This window comes from Notothenia rossii, assembly GCF_949606895.1.
Source record: "Notothenia rossii genome assembly, chromosome: 1".
In the NCBI taxonomy this organism is placed as follows: domain Eukaryota; kingdom Metazoa; phylum Chordata; class Actinopteri; order Perciformes; family Nototheniidae; genus Notothenia; species Notothenia rossii.
Genome location: NC_136912.1, coordinates 45,395,923 through 45,413,461, shown reverse-complemented (window position 1 = coordinate 45,413,461; position 17,539 = coordinate 45,395,923). Strand labels below are relative to the sequence as shown.

The window sequence follows — 17,539 nt, the reverse complement described above, 5'->3', positions numbered from 1 at the left end:
CGATCGACTAAAAATTGAAGAATTAGATAGTGCATTACTGCAAATGTCTGGTGGCAAATCACCATGGCTAGACGGTATAACCATAGAGTTTTACAAATGTTTTTGGTCAGATGTGCGAGAAATGCTTTATAAGGCTTTCACAGATTGCATTTCAGCAGGTAACCTTTCGCCAACCATGAAACATGGCCTTATTACTTTAATTCCAAAACCAAATAAAAATAATCTTTTGTTGGATAATTGGAGACCTATTACCCTACTATGTAATGATTACAAACTGTTAGCACATGTTTATGCTAAAAAAAAAAAAAAAAAAAGCTCTATCTTATTTTATAAAATGGCCTATTTCTCCTAAAGCAAAAGAAACTCATTTTAAAATTGTTCATAAAATCTACCCGGTTTCTACTTTTTTAAATTCAAGATTTAATTTTGAAGTGGAACCATGTTCCTTTTGTAATTTATCTGATGAATCGTTGGAACATTTATTTTTCTCATGCCCTTTTTCTGAATTGTTTTGGTCGAATGTGAGAGATTGGTTGTTACTTATTCCGGCCTTCAAAATATATCATATTTTATATTATATTGATAATTTGGACTCTCCCATATCTGATTTGGTAAATATAATTATTAATTTAGGTAAATACCATTTACATTGTAGTAAATGGAGAGGAGGCAAGCCCTCCTTTCCCTGTCACTGGACATCTTCAAATCTGCACTAAAAACCCACTTGTTCACCATGGCCTTCGGACCCTAGTCCTTTCCTGGTCCCCTGGCTTCCTTTATTTTATCTTATTTGTTTTCTTGTTTGTTCGCTCCTCACTGTCTGTTTTGTTTTGTCTGTCCACCATGTAAAGCAACCTTGGGTCCCTTGAAAGGCGCTTTATAAATTCCATTTATTATTATTATTATTATTATTATTTAATAAATGAGTTCAAGCCCTTTTTTCTGTCCCTTAGGAAAATACAATCTTGTAACATATCTATAAAGATTTGCAATGACATTTCCAAATGGTTATTATTTTAAGTAAGCTTAATGCCTCCTAAATGTTTTTGTGCCTTAAATGTTTTTGTGCCTTTATGCTTTTTTCTCTCCCCCTGGGAGTGACTCTATTGGGGTGATTCTCTGAATCGGGTGCCCTTTGGGTCTTCGCATTTTTTAAGAAAATACTTTAAAATATTGCATTTTTTAGCATAACATCTGGTAGAGGACTACTTAAACCTTTGAGAAAACACATTTTCCCAACTCAGGCATACAATCCCAATAATTACTAGGAATTTCCTTCTTACAAAAAGTTGTTTGGAGTTCAACCCCGTCACAGTCAACTTGGAGTCTGTGTGAATATGATTCAAAAAGATATTCAAGTTAATTCTTGTTGAACCTTAATCATCAGAAGTCCCTTGTTTAGGATCACCTATGTTAAGTACATTTTTTCTAGACCATTAGTAGACCATTTGGCTGCAAAAGGGGATCATTAGAACTTTATCCAACATCGGCCTTCAAATGTTATCAAAAATATGCATTCAACTTAGAATTTTGTTTAGGTTTCATATTTTGTCTGATTATCTTGTACACTGTAAACACAATACAACACTTCAAAGTTCATATTAAGTTCATATCACTAAAATATTAATACAAACCTATTAAATAACAGGGTTGAACTCAGCATGACGGAGTTGAATATGATAACAGGGTTGAAAGGACAACACATTTTTCTATATGGTATGGATTTATTTAGCTGAGCAATTAATGATTATGCATTCAATTGCTTACAGCTGAATTATCAAAACATTTGATACAACATGAATTATAAAAACATTTGATACAACATGAAGTACGGTATTTAAAATCACATTTAAAAAACCTCAGGCACAAATTCATCAAAAACATGAATGGAATGAATCAGTCCATATGGTCAGCAGTAACAACAATTCCTAATAAAATGTGCAATGTGAAATTACATTTAAAAAATATCAAGCACAAATTCATAAAAAACATGAATGGAATGAATCAGTCCATATGGTCAGCAGTAACAACAATTCCTAATATAATGTAAAATGTAACTAATTTTGATTGCTAATTTGGCTACTAATATTCAGTACATAAAGTTGAACTCTGAATATTTGTTTGTGAAGTGTTGCTTCATCCTTTAATCAGAAAGCCTGGCCCACACTTCTTTCTCAATTTCCATATGTCGTGATGTCACAGGCTTAGGGGGGGGGGGATGAGCTCAAGCACATCATCAAACATATACCACAGCACATCCTCACGAACAGGCCAAAATAACCTGTTTGGTCCGACACGATGCATGCATTTGACTTGAACTTGTGTTTCATCCACTGCTAGGATTATTCCTGGATACAAATCCTTATCGTATGTGAGCACACACCATTGCCCCAGCACCTCTGTGTCTTCCCATTGGATTTGCGTTGGCCTCTGTGACACAGCCACGGGCACCTTCTTGAGAAAGCTGAAATGCTGTGTATTCCAACATTCACAGTGTAACTGCTTTTGGGTAGAGCACATACAGCTGACATCACGAGATACTATCTCTCCTGGAGCGAGAGTTACCAGCTGATGGATTCGCATGGTTCCTGGGACTGCTGTTAGGTTTGATGGCATCCTCTCAAGTGCCTGCTCAACTGTTTCACTGTTGACAAAGAACAACTTAATTGATGTATTGGTCTCCAAAAGGGCATTGAAGAGCTCACATGCATCTTTGATGTCATGACCATGGCTTATTAGCATGTCAGCAGTCCTCTTCAAGGCTGCGCCAACACCATCTGGTGCTCCCTTACCATGGCTGGCCTCAAAGAAATTCCAAGTCCCTGCATTAAGGCCTCTTTTCCTCAGCTCGGTGCTACATTAAAAAGAAAAAAATTGCCCTTCTGCTTGTACTGGGTAAAAGGACCATGACTAAAAAAGTGTACCACAGAAACATCTGGGTATGTTGCCTGCACATGATCCAGTACAGGGTTTAGATGCTCGCATATAGCTGCTGGGCTTTTGTGTTTTGATGGGGATATTGTGGCTAAACAGGTTGGTTCTTGGATGCCACCTACATAAAGAACCCCTGTATGCAGTGTTGCCTGCTGGTGGGATGATCCGAAGTGCACTGCTTGGATTTCCGAACTGTACTTGGAGGTAAAGTTCTCAGAAAAATCTACGTGAATTAGGCATTCATCAGTGGCCATCCTTAGCTCACGGTAGTAGGCATACTGCTGCCTAATATTAAAAGAATGCTTCTTGAACTTGCTCAGGAGTGTTTGGAACTGCTCAGCAAGTTGCTCCTGGGTGCCCTCAACAATCTGTTTAACAGTTATCCTCACTGTTGGCCCCTCCTGGTCATTCATTGTTGCCTTATCTTCTGTCCCCCACTGAGTATAGGACACCCTTTCTGCACTGTCATATGCAGTGCTTGAATTGGAATAAAAAAGGTGCCAGTACTCTAAATCAGCAACAAGTATTTGGCACAAAGTCATAGTATATCCTATAATGCTGGTGGGTTTGTCTCTTTACTGTATATTTTAGAAAGGCTCACTGTACACTCAAAAAAGTGAACTCAGTGAGTTGTTGAATCTATTGAATGCATCTTTACCCAATTTAATTGATATATCTGAGTTAGCTGTTTAAACCTAGTTGATTTAAGTAGGGTTTTCTTAAAATGGATACCTGTTGAAGCCACATATGCTGCTCGATTATCTCCAACGCAACACAGCTGTGTAAATCGCACAGGAACTGTGGCGCATGCGCAGAGGCTCGCATGAGGGATATGATTGTGACGCGGGCTTTTTTGCGGTGAGGAAGCACAGGAGAAGAGACCTGAGCGACATCCAAATGAATATGAGTGAGTATGTTTTTCCTATGCAACATTTTAAGTTGGTTTATAAACATGCGGATAGAATGTGAAATTGAGAGTGTTGTAACTCGCAGAAATATCTGCAATAATTTTAGCATATGGCAGCTAAGGTTGGCTAGCTGGAAAGCTAGCTAACTAAGTTAATGCTAGCCAGCAGGAATACATCACAGTAGCAACCAAACAGTTTTAAATTGAATTAAACACGAGCGTAACGTGTCTTCACCATAGGTCTTCACGTGGTTATGTCTCGTCTGAAAGGAGTAACGGAGTGCATCGGAACGCCGCTCCAACTCTTCAAATATTGCAGTACCCATAAGGAGCCGTACACATGCCGCAGTGTTTGTGAGGCTGTGTCTTTAGTAGGGGTGCACCGAATGGGAAATTCTTGGCCGAAACCGATACCGAAAATAGGAAACAGTTGGCCGAAAACCGAATGCCGAAAGGCCGAAAATGATTAATAGAAATATATATATATATATATATATATATATATATATATATATATATATATATATATATATATATATATATATATATATATATATATATAATGTATACATTTTTTACCAATGTTGTTCAGCTGCCTGATTATGGAAAAATACATGATTATGGCAAAACTTAACTTAAATAATAATCACTATTATGGGTCCATAAAACATTTATTCAGCACTTTTGAATGCATACAGTACATTAATTCCAAGTCAAGTGCATTTTCTTTTCTCTGTAGGATAACTACAACAAAGTGCATTCAGAACAAAGCCAAGGTGCTTTAAAACGGCATAAACATCTAGGCCAGTAGGCCTACATCAAAATAGTGTAAATAAAGACTGACAGCCAGGCCTTCAACAACAACAACAAATCCACATGAATGTAACTATTTACAAATGAAATTACAATTGAATTTCAAGAATCTGTAAATAAGGCTGTCTGTCCTCATAAGCAAAGTAGTAAACATTGTATAACGATACATAAAGTGAAAACTGGATACAAAATCCACAATCAATTACAAATTAAATTACAATTTCAAGAATCTGCAAATAAGGTGGTCTGTCCTCATGAGCAATGTAAACAACATTGTATCATTTAGATACCGAAAGTACAATATATTGAACACTGTGCTGCTGTCATTTCCCCCTAATGATAACCTGAGATGGTGAATTATAACTCACAATGAAAATTGTTCAGGAAAGTGGGTATAGAGTAGACATGTAGAACTAGATAAGCTTATGATAAGCCAGCCTTGTCTACTTATTAAGGAAAAGTGGGAGGTTCTTTTTAATGACCATTAGCTTCTCTGCTTTATCAGCCATAAGTCTGTTCCTCTTCTCATCAAGCACATGAGAGGCAGCGCTGAACAGTCTCTCGCTGTCAGTGCTTGTGATTTGATCTTGCCCCGCATATTTGTCCGGGTGTTTTGATTTCAAGTGGTGGAGTAATCCCGAAGTGGTGAAAGTCTTTGCAGCTACACCCCCTCGAGAATTGTCAGCTGAACACGTTTTACAAATCGCAATCCGCGCCTCTTTCTCTGATATTTTTAAATATCTCCAAGCGACAGACATATTGGCTGTGAGCTAGCCGCGAGCATGGTCGCGCACCGTGCTTGTCGCCGCGTTTGGATTACGTCATCACAACAACACGTTAGCTTACCAACGTAACCCTCTTCTCTGACATTCGGTGATATTTTTTCGGTGCTAGAACCCTTTCGGCCGAAAGGGCCTTTTTAAACATTTTCGGCCGATAATTTTCGGCGGCCGAATATTCGGTGCATCCCTAGTCTTTAGTTGTAAGCACAGTGGCGATCTGTTGTTATTAGCATCTGGTTAGCTAGCTATGCTAACGAATTTAAAGAGCTTTTCTACAACCAGGTTGAAGAGAGCTCTCTCCTGAGAGGCTCAAATAACCTCAGCTCAGTGAGGTTAAGGCACACCTTGATATGATCATTATAATTATAATGAGACATTAGAGACTCAATTATTAACAGGTATAAAATACTATATGACAGTAACAAAAAAGTTGTTAAAAATAACAAGAATAGAGTTTAAAAGGAGAGCGATTTGTAAAATATCCAAAAAGAAAGATCGGCTTACAGTTCTTTCATATGGGTGTTTAGATGTATCCATAGATCTCTTCATTTTGCTCTCAGAGTGCACCAGATTGATGCTTTTAACTTCAATATTTTAAAAAAAATGTTCCCGGGGGAGCATGCCCCCTAGAGGAGGTTAGGTTCATATTTCTTATACACCAGGAGAGTGCGTGTTCTACTTTCTATTTCAAAAATGTATTTAACCATGTCTGATAATTTTTTTTATTACAGGACGTCTCCTTGTGAAGAACATTCTAGCTTGAACCGCGGACGTTCTACATATTTATGGCTCCTCATTAGCAGTAAGTACAATGGTCATCTTACTATTTAATGCATGGGTGTTTAACATTTAAAAAAAGGATCAAAGTTTATCTTAGATTAACACTAAAGTGGTTACAGTAAAGTTGGTAACTCGTATATCTATACTCTGATTGTCATTTTTTGTTTAATATTTTTGTTTGTTTCATTTTCAGTTACATGTGGAAGTGTAAAGACTGTGCTGCAGAGGAAACCTCAAGATTTCAGCTATTAAAGCACTACAGGTTAAAACATGGCCACTTTGGCCGCAGACACCCTTATCCATGCACATATTCTAAATGCCCATGCACATTTAAAACTTGGAATGCCCTTCGAAGTCATCTATCCAGATCACATTTTGATCAAACATCACAAAAATCTGTAAATTTAACAACATTTAGCTGCCATCATTGTTCTTGTAGTGGCATTGTCTCATTGAGAGAGTTTTTCGTTCATGTTAACAACCATCTCAAAAGACACGAAACCATATGTTGTGTGTTTGAAAATTGTTCCTTTTTCAACAAATATTTATGGAACATATCAATCACACAAGAACAGAAAGCACAAGACACATACACTGAACCATTTCAAAGCAGGAATTGTGGAAAATGGAAGGGCAGATTCATTGAGTTGTACATTGGGAGATACATGCTTGACAGAGAGTGATGAGATACTTCACGATGATGAACTTGAGGTTGGTGCATTGGTCCAAACTTCAGAGAACTTGCATAAATTTATAGAACAGAAACTGGCATTTGTTTTATTAAAACTTGAAAACTGTTTCCATGTGCCAGGCTCTGCCATTGATGAGCTGCTAAACGAGTTGCACTATTTGATTAGTTCTTCTCTGGTTCCAGTATCCAACAACATTCTAGCTGCTTTCTTCAGTAACCATAACTTGCAAGTTGACCAATTGCTCATTAATGAGTTAGTCTGTACACTTTGTACATCCAACCTCTGTCAAAAGCTTTACAAAAGGAAGGACCTTTAGCCACTGCTTTTAAGAGGAAGCAATACTACAAGGATCATTTCAATATTGTTGATCCAGTTCAGTACATACTTGATGTAAAGACGAAAATAAGTTTTCAGTATGTCCCTTTGCTAAAGGTTTTACATCAGCTACTTAATCAAAATGATGTGCTTAGCAAGGTTGTTGAAAAGAGAAGAGAGCAACAGGTAGTGAGTGACCACCTTCACTATAAATCTTTTCAAGATGGCCAGTATTTCAAGAACAATGGTTTTCTGTCAGGGGAGGAACTGAGAATCTCCATCTGTCTATACGTAGATGACTTTGAAGTCTGCAACCCACTCGGTACTTCACGTAGAACACACAAACTGTGCCGTCTATTGGATTTTGGGAAATTTGCCTCCTGGCAGCCATTCCTCTTTGACCTCAATATACCTGGCTCTTTTATGTAGAAGTGATGACGTGAAGACCTTTGGCTATTGCAAAGTATTTGAACCATTACTACAAGACTTTGTTACATTGGAGCGGCAGGGTGTTTTTGTCTCACAACTGGGTACATTTGTGAAAGGGACACTTCAGTGTGTAGTGTCAGACAACCTTGCAGCACATGGAATAGCTGGATTTGTGGAAAGTTTCTCGGGCCCATATGCCTGTAGGTTTTGTACAGCTCAGCGAGCAGAAACTCAGGTTAAAGAAGTGAAATCGGGTGCATTTACCCCAAGAAACAAGGAGCTTCATCAAGTATATATTAATACTGCACAGGCAAAAGGAGGTAGCTTTTTTGGTGTAAAAAAAGCGTGTATTTTCACAGAAAGACTTGCCCATTTCAGTGTCACATCAGGGTATCCTCCTGATGTTGTCCATGATCTTTTTGAGGGCATAGTCCCAGTAGAGCTTGCACTGTGCCTTGGTGTGCTTATTTCCCCAAAGTTTTTTACGCTTGAAAACCTCAACAAGAGCATCAAAAACTTTCCATACAAGTGGGGGGACAAAAAAAACCGACCTAATTTGGTCCCAGTTAATTTTGTCCGAAACAAAAGAATTGGTGGCAACGCGCACGAAAATTTGTGTTTATTGAGGTTATTGCCGTTTATGATTGGGCAGTTGATCCCTGAAGACGAACCAGCTTGGAAAGTGATTCTAGACTTGAAACATATTGTAGAGCTTGTTGTTGCACCTATCCACTGTGAGGAGTCTGTGGCATATTTAGAGGTTAAAATCTCAGAGCACAGACAGAGATACCAAGAAGTATTTCCAGATCAGCGACTCTTGCCAAAACATCACTTTTTGGAGCATTACCCAGAAATGATTAAGCTTTTCGGCCCCATTGTGATGTTTTGGACTATGCGTTTTGAGGCCAAGCACAGTTATTTCAAACAGGTTGTAAGACACACAAAGTGTTTCAAGAACATTACACTGTCTCTGGCAAATAAGCACCAGCTGATGATTGGCTATCACATGCACACAAGGAGTAATGAGAGGTCAGCCTTTGACGTGTCAAACGTCTCAACAATTCCATTAGATATCATGAAAGAAGACATAGCACTTCAACTAAGTCAGAAATACACTAACCTCACAACAGTCACGCTAGCACACATTGTCTCTAGCAATGGCATTGAATATAGAATTGGAATGCTTCTTTTGCATGGATCAGTAGGTGGACTGCCTGAATTTGCAGAAATACTTCAAATGTGTAAATTGAAAAACACATTGATCTTTATATGCAGAAAATTGTCTTCATGGTACAGGGAGCATTTGAGCTCCAGTCATCTTCAGCCAGAGAGATTGTGTTGGCAGAGTTAAGTGAACTGACTGACAACTATCCCCTGAGTGACTACAAGTGTGGAACCCTCCGAATGGTCACCCTTAAAAGATACATACACATGTCAGGTAATTATCCTAAAAAATGTATTTGACTTTGACTGAATGTCTTCATGGGAATGTGGGGAAAATAAGACACAGAATATCAATTAAAAACATCTGGGGTTTGGAGTCAGAAACAAGTTAGGTTAACAGAAATAATAAAACACAACTCTACACGGATGCTGGCGTACCCTAACTAAATCTATGCATGCTAGTTAATCAAGTCAAGTTGCATTTTGTAACATTTACAATATACATTTGAAACTGCCGACAATTCAAATCAGTCTGCATTTTAATTGAACTACCAAAAATGATAATGCTGCCTTAATGTTTACTATGGCTTTATAACTACACACGTGCAAGAGTCATTAAAATATAAATATTTACACAACACATAATTAAATATGTTACTAAAGTTTAAAGAATACTTCCATCACACTAACCCAGTGCTTTCAATGCCTATGATCCCTCTACTGATGATGACTGGAACTGCCTCAAATTGTATTACCTGCTGTTTAAAAAAAGATATCTTCTTCTGTCTTGTCTTTAGAGTAACCTGTTGACAAGTATGGCCACTTCTGCAGTGCTTTGCATCATCCTAGGAGAAAATGACTCTGCAAAAGTAACCCTGCCTTTGGGAATACCAAGCTCTGTTGAGGAACTTCAAAGTGAGATTAAGAGACAATGTGAGGTGTTTGGAGACTTTAGACTGCAATACAAGGACCTTGATTTTGATGAGTTTATAAACCTTACCTCTACCTCAGACATTCAAAACAAGGGGAAAATCAAATTAATTTACCCCCCAAGTGCCTTATCTACAAGCAGTCCTGGCTTCTCTGCACAGACATCCAGCCAGGATGAGATCAATTCAATTTCATCTGTGGACACTGATCTTCCCTCATCTTCTGATTCTTCGTTAACAGCATCCCTCAGAAGTAAGCCATGGCCAAATGCCTTTCCCGTGCCGGAGTTTGTCTATGATGTCGAGATCCAACTCCAGCGTGCCAATATTGACTTTCAAAGTAATGGTACCCTCTTCAGTCCTAATCCAAGAATGAAGTCAGATATTCTTGAAATGTTAGCATCACAGATTGTGAAATATAAAGCATATCCCTCAAGTGCTGAATTTGATTCGGTAGCTGAAGCACTTATGAAAAAGCACCCATGTTTAAGGGAGCAAGGCTCTGTTACTGGCTTTTATGGTTGGAAGATCAGTTTGAAATTCAAGATGGGAAACTACCGCACTAAGCTGCGCAACATTGGATGTTCAGAGCTGACTGTCAATTCTTTAAAGCGTCAACAGGATGATCAACGCACATCTCGCAATCAAGTGAAGAAACCTAAAAGAGCGGAGGTAAACTACTTTCCAGACTATCCAACAGGACAAACCAAACAGAGCCTAGAGGAAGAGAGGCTGGCACTACTGTCAGAGGTACATAAGAACAATAACCAACAGGTGGTGAAGGATAAAATGGAGAGGACATTTGCCTATAGGCGTCATGAGGTGATTGAAGACAAGCCATTCATTGCCGAATTCAAAAGAAGGTGGCCGGCTCTCTTTTCTGAGCGTGAGGTCAGTCCTATATTTTGTTGATAACTTAAATATTATATTTGACAAGGGGGTTCAATTTAAAGAAACATTTTACCAATAGTGAGTATCGTTTATTGTAAATCAATTTGAACGTTCCTTCTACATGTGATGCAGTTTGCCAGAAAACATTAGGGCAAATGCGTCCAAAGTCTTGCCACATAAACACTTATTATGTTTGTCATTGGAACCTGACTACAGAATCATACTAAGAAATTAACCTAACTTTCATGTTAAATGATAGCTTTGAGAAAAATAATTATTCTATATTTTCATTATTTTATCATTCTTACAATGCTTTGAAAAGAAATCATCAGGAAGTAAAAAAAGAAACGTCATTCCATTAACTTTTACTGTGGTGCTGCAGCCAACAAGAAAATGTGTTGATTTTATGATTTTATTTATGTGTTTGTCTTTATTAAATGTTTGTAGGTGGAAGCCGAGTTTGCTCGCATCACCACTGTCCCACTGAGATCTAAGTTCATGCAGCAGCTAGATCACCACTCCTCCAAGCTGTTAAGGATTTTCCAGAAAAAAGGGGGTGCCGCTGGGCAGAAAATAAGGAATATCATGGCAGAATACGACAAGGTGTGTTATCTCACAAATGCCTGGTTATTAGAAATATTTGTTTTGTTTAAATTCATTTTATTGTATTAATTGTGCAGTTGTATTACTTAAGCATGCAGTAAAATATTGGAGACATGTGGCTGATGGAAGACATTTTAAGTCATGTTCACACAAAGTTTAAAATGTACTTGATCAAGTCATTTTCAAAATGAAAATGAATAAATTAATTGTATTTTCATCTAAAGAGATTTGCATATTTGTGTACCTTTTCTGTGGAATGTAGTAATACATAGTGTTTCATGAATGCAAATTCACATCAGTTAGTCTTTAAAGCAGAAGTTTGGCTTTTTTGAATTACTGTGCTGCATATGATGGTAGTGAAAACATGCTTATACTGAAACATATTTCTAAGATTATGTTACGGTTCATAATGCTTAGTTCCCAGTTAAATAAATACAGTGTCTTGGATTATAACATAAATACTTTTAAAGTACAACTCACTACCTAGTAATAACCAAACACTTGCATTACAGATGCTTCTTGTGGTATTAGAACTTGTACTCCAGTTGAATGCACATTCGGCCCTTCATAATAAAATGCACTTAGACACTGCCTGTAAATGTAAAAAATGGTATGAAGTTGCATGTAAAAAAAAAAACAGGATAGTTTGCTTGTGCATTAATGCATCTAATGTTAAATGCTGCACAATGTAAAAATACTATTCCCCCACTTACGCATTTCCCTTGTCCTTTGTTAAAGAATGACGCCATCGAGACAAGGAGAGCCTGCGTTATAAAAGCACTAATTGTGTACCTTAATGAAGACCCCGAAAGCCTGATTAGAGAGTACCTCGTAAGTATTTGTGCCTCTGCTTTCCACAGTATTACCATCTGGAAACAAAAAAAGTGATTTATTTCGTACTTTTTTTAGCTGGTTTTAAACAAACTAATGGCACCACAGGTTTGAAAGAGCAATTGGAAAATAGCCCATATGCATGCATAGTAAAATTCCCTTTTCAAACTATCAACAGCAGTTTGTAGACCGTTGCTTGAAACTGTTGAGTTTCTCAAATTTTGAAGTTTTGTAAAACCATTTTCATATCCATGGTTAACTAAATACCCCCAAGCCCCTAGTAGATACCGTCAACAACTAGAAAAGCTACACCCAATGTAGCCTGTAGGTATGCTTATCTGGGAGCTGTATATATGTTACTTAGCAAAAGTGTTGCTTCTTTCCCTTGCGTGTGTAAGTCTGGCTGATGGTCTATTTTTTCTGCCTTTTAGGATGTTGAGACTGACCAGAGTGTAGATCAGATGGTCTTGGGAATCTTCGCCATAAAGAAGGAAGGTGCAGAGCCAACAGATTCCCTCGCAGATGTGGGGATTGTAATTGAAGGTGTGGAAGTGCTGAACGATCTTCAAAACATTGCGAATGCACTGGCAATTTTATTTGGACTCACATATGCATTGGACTTGAGCTATCCAAAAAACCTGAGATGCACGTTTAAGGTTCTTCAAAAAATCCTGATGGAAATGGATGTTCGCCACCTGTCAAAGGCTCAAGTGCTGAAAAACAAACTGTTTGAATGAACTATTTGAACACTACAAGTGTAACGCCTTGAAACGGCGCGTTGGAAATCTTGGAGCAGGGGTTTTATCCAAATATTTTGGAGGGAATTTTATCTATGGAACTGAATGTTACTGAATAGGAATGTTACAAATGATTCATGTTCACAGTTTGTACGTACAAGTTGTAGTTTGGGCTATGGTTAAAACATGGTGCTCTTTTGAACATTTCTGTTGCTAGCTAAATGTTCTGCAACTTTAACCTTGTATGTTTGTTGATAAGGTGTGATACAAAGAAGTCTTGGGTCTATGGGTTTCCATGATTTTAAACTTGGTAAACCTGGATGCCTATGTGGTTATATTGCGTTTCATGTGAAATAAATGTATTTTTTTTTTTTCACTGAACCAAAGTCAGTTAATTTGAATTTACTTAACTACACTTTGTGGAATTTGTTGACGTAGTCTGGTTTAGTAAGTGAACTTAAAATGACTTCCATTACAGCAATGAATACCAGTTAAGTAACACGGAATGCAGTAGTTTCCAAAATGATTTAAGTTTGTTAAGTTGGAACTACAAATTAAAGTTAAGTTGATCTTACTAAATACAGTAAAGTATAGCAGATCTTACTTTTAAGTCAAATTAATATAGGTGAGTTAAGTTAGTATTATATAATATCTTTATGTTGGCATTAATCAAAAAATCAAGTATGTCTAAAGAAACTGCACTGTGTTGACTTAATATTGCTCAGTTAAATTAGCTGGACACAGCTATTTATTAAATCCAGGGTGACCGGGTATTGTTGAAGTTAATTAACACGGTCGTGTTGGCTGAACATAAGTCAGTTATATTCTTCTTACTAATGTTATTTAATTATAACCTACTCAACTCAGTTTTGTGGAATTTGTTGACATAACTTTATTAAGTAAGTCCAAGAAATTATTTTTTTGAGTGTACTTAAACAAAATGACTTAGGGTGCATCTGAGATTAGAGGGGTTGCAGTGGTAAAGTCCTATTTTTATAAGTGGGGAGTGGACCTGACAACCTCTAGTCTAGGGGGGTCCGGGGGCATGCTCCCCCGGGAACATTTTTTTTTAAATATTGAAGTTAGATGCATCAATCTGGTGCAATTTGAGAGAAAAATTAAGAGATATATGGATACCTCTCAACATCCATAATGAAACAACTGTAAACAGATTTACTTTTTCTTTATGGATATAAAAGAAAGTAAAGCTTGACTCCTACTGGCTGGTTAAATGACTCCTCGTCCCTGAGGCCACTACCAGTTTTTTGTGCCATTTTGCTGGATTTATTTGTCAATAGCGTTGCTGCACAAAGTGATAGCCCTCTAGTTTAAATCTACTACCCAAAAAGAAACATATGGAGATGGGTTACTATTTCAAAAAAATTGCAAATCTATTTGGGAACAGTGGAGCCGGGCCTCAAATCCTAGAGGGGGGTCCGGGGGCATGCTCCCCCGGTAAGATTTTTTTTTAAATGTTGGACTTAAATGCATCAATCTGGTGCATTTTGAGGGGGAAATAAAGAGACTACACCCATATGAAACAAAAATGTATACATTTAAATAATCATAAAATCATAAGTACATGGCCATAACCAATAACATACAATATCCAATATGAAAAAACATTGAAACTTGTTTATTTATTTGTTTTTGGTTCATTTATAGTTGTGAGTGTGTCTGGGCTCCTGAATCGGCCTCTCCTGTCTCCCTCCTCTCCCCCCTGCTCCTCTTTGAGGCAACAGCAAATACTAGTTTTAGCTCTCAACAAGTTTATCTTACCTTTTTTCACCTAGTTAACATTTTGTTTGTATTATTCATGCATATTTTACTAATCACTACCCCCTCAAATGGAAATATGTGTTTACATAAATGGTGACCGAACCGTTTGAGACCCACTGAGATAACTTAAACTAAGTTAACTATCTAAAGACTCAGAGAGTAATTTACCTCACCAGAGCTGTAGTTATCAGCCTCTCAGTCTGACAGCAAAGGACTCTCCCTCCACCTTGTTGTTGAAAAAGCTCCTTATATCCGTTAGCGCAGCTAGCTAGCACCAGATGCTAACAACAATACACGTAACCGGTGCGCGCGCTTTCTCGCTCGCTCGCGCCACACATACACCAACACACACCCTCCCGAGCTTGAATGACACACAGAGACCAATCGAGGGCATTAGTATGATCTGTATGAAAGTGGCAATGTCGGCAGGCCACGTCATGTAGACAGCCAGTCACCCTCTGTGAGGCAGAGTCAGACCCACATTTGCGCTGCGTTGCGTTTACAATATATACGTATATTGCCGGCGGCTGAGTACCGGCACTTCTTACTGAGTACCGGCACATGGGTAAAAATCAGAAGTGCCGGTACTGCGTACCGGTGAGTACCGGCCCAATTCAAGCACTGGTCATATGTACTTGAGAGTGGAACTGTTTTGTCTCTGCAGTGTTCACACTCCCCCCCCCATACATACAGTCCTTTCTAATAGTATCATAGCACACCATTTTGGTGAGTGCCTCAAGATTTGAGGTCTCAATCAACTTCAACTGACTAAACTTTTCTGCCAGAAAGCTAAGATTCTCGTGCAGTTTGCAAATGCACGTGTCACGGTCAGACAGGGATGGGTGCACAACCCAAAAGGGACGTTGGCGGCAAAATGCAGGGTATGGGATCCTCACATTGTTCTCTGCCTGAAATCTTTTGTGGAGGTTTTTTATTGTGTCTACAAGGAACCTTTTTTGCATCTTTACCTTGTTTCTTGTAATGGTTTGTTTTCTTCCTGTAGTTATCCTGCTGACATCATCTCTTGTCAAGAAGGTCTTTACATTGTTCTTCATAGATGCATCTGCATACCTGTTCACAGGCTTTCTGGTAAATTTGCTTAGGCTATTAGTGTTCAAAAGGTTTCTGCTTTCCTTTGAAATCCCCAGTGCATGTTCTGACCATCTCTGCAGCCTATACTTTTTGACAATCTTTCCCAAAGTAACCTTAGATATGATTTGCTTATCTCTTTCATTTCTGGTCTTTTGGTAATTTCTTTTGATGTCAGCAACAAGGGCTTCATGGAGAAGTAACGTTTTTCTGACCCTGCTGTTCACAGTACAATTCTTGACCAGTTCACGGACTTTGGATCTTGGAGATTCATTATGTGTTGCTGATTGCTGGAACCTCTTTTTGTACTTTTTTAAAAGTTGTTTCTCCTTTCTCAGTGAACGTTTGAGTTGTTCTATTTCTTTGCGCAGTTTGTTTCTTGATCTACGGGATTGCTTTTTGCTCTCCAAACGTTGCCTAAAACAAAACCAGGCAATACATAATTAGCAAAACTCCAGCCCATATAAACATCTAACATGGACAAACTATAATATTTTAAACAACATTATAAACACTCCCATTGACACACACACACACACACACACACACACACACACACACACACACACACACACACACACACACACACACACACACACACACACACACACACACACACACACACAAACCCCTAACAACATATTTCCCTGACCTTGGGGACTCAGATCTGGGCTGCACTGCATGCTGAATATTAGGACTTTGTGGAGGAGTGTTGATATTGCTGAAAGCTTCCCTTTCTTTCTGTCTTCTTTTAGCTTTCCTCCACATCTTACGCTTCTGTCGTTTAGCTCTGTCACTCAGATCACTGACAGTTTTCTTTTTCCCCTCCTCAGTATTCCTTTTCCACCTCTTGCGCTCACTCCTGAGATAATTCTCCCTCCTATCTGGGTCTGCATTCCTTCTTGCCCTGTACTCTCTTTGTCTCTCTGCTGTTGTTTTTCCCATTGTGATGTCTGAAAATATTAAACATTCAAAAAACATATCTTGTATGAAAAGACAAAATACAAGAAAATAATAACCCTTTTCTTCGACATACACATGATGTATTATTTATGTTTTTTTGTCTTATTGTGAATGAATGTCTTTCACTTATGTTGATAAGTTGATGATATCCTCACCGAGCTTTTGTATGTTTTAAAAATGCTCAATAAAATATTTATAAAAAAATAAAATAAAAAAATAACCGGCCCATATCTGCTCGTGTGTATTTCCGTCCCATCCGTCATCCGTCATATCCGTCATATTGTACGTACGGCATCTCACCTCCCTCTGCTCCCAGCGCTGGGACGGAGCGCCCTCCTCTGTTCAGCAGATTTCATTACATGCCATGTGTCTTCCGCCTGAACAAAGACAGCTTGTTATGTGTGGGGTCCCAAAACTGACACGGGAAATAGATTTAAAAGAAAGAAATAATAATAATAATAATAATAATAATAATAATAATAACAATAATATGAATAATAGGAACAGTGAAATACAATAGAAATTAATACCAATTTAAGTATGACACACTTATGTACTCATTTTTATTTCTTGATCTGTAGCTCTGTTTGTCAGTATATCTCATTTACTTTCCCTATTCATTTATTTTTTCATATTTCTGCATGTGTTTATTTACACATTCACTGTTTATACTTATTCCCGCATTTTGACCTTTTTTATATTTATGTACTTGTGCACATAAATAATGTTTCTAATGATTTACAATAAAAAATATATATATATTCCTCGTTACTTTAGCCAACACTTTTATAAGGCCACTAGATTAGATAATTACGAAATGAGTAGATAGAATACATATCTTTCGAAAACTTCTGGTTTGGTGAGCGACGCGATGGCTACTTAAAGATCGTGCTCCCGACAT

At 37.9% G+C, this 17,539-nt stretch overlaps 1 protein-coding gene across 15 annotated transcripts; it reads left to right on the top strand.

The window, feature by feature from the left end:
- The first annotated feature begins 943 nt into the window (after nt 1-943).
- LOC307014786 (sterile alpha motif domain-containing protein 3-like) lies at nt 944-17,110 on the top strand. 15 transcript variants are annotated; one of them, XM_079642948.1, is made up of 8 exons: nt 945-3,841; nt 6,168-6,238; nt 6,410-9,090; nt 9,614-9,731; nt 9,987-10,636; nt 11,084-11,239; nt 11,978-12,070; nt 12,502-17,098. In XM_079642948.1, exons 4-8 carry the CDS (start codon nt 9,632-9,634, stop codon nt 12,805-12,807), a joined length of 1,305 nt encoding a protein of 434 aa, XP_079499074.1. In that variant the 5' UTR covers nt 945-3,841; nt 6,168-6,238; nt 6,410-9,090; nt 9,614-9,631; the 3' UTR covers nt 12,808-17,098. The 15 variants fall into 15 exon arrangements, with proteins under 15 accessions (XP_079499072.1, XP_079499074.1, XP_079499073.1 ...); XM_079642949.1 differs by lacking the exon at nt 9,614-9,731 and having other exon boundaries at nt 947-3,841; nt 6,410-6,478; nt 8,949-9,090; nt 12,502-17,097; XM_079642939.1 differs by lacking the exon at nt 9,614-9,731 and having other exon boundaries at nt 3,401-3,841; nt 6,410-6,478; nt 9,987-10,085; nt 10,358-10,636; nt 12,502-17,106.
- Nucleotides 17,111-17,539: the final 429 nt, after the last annotated feature.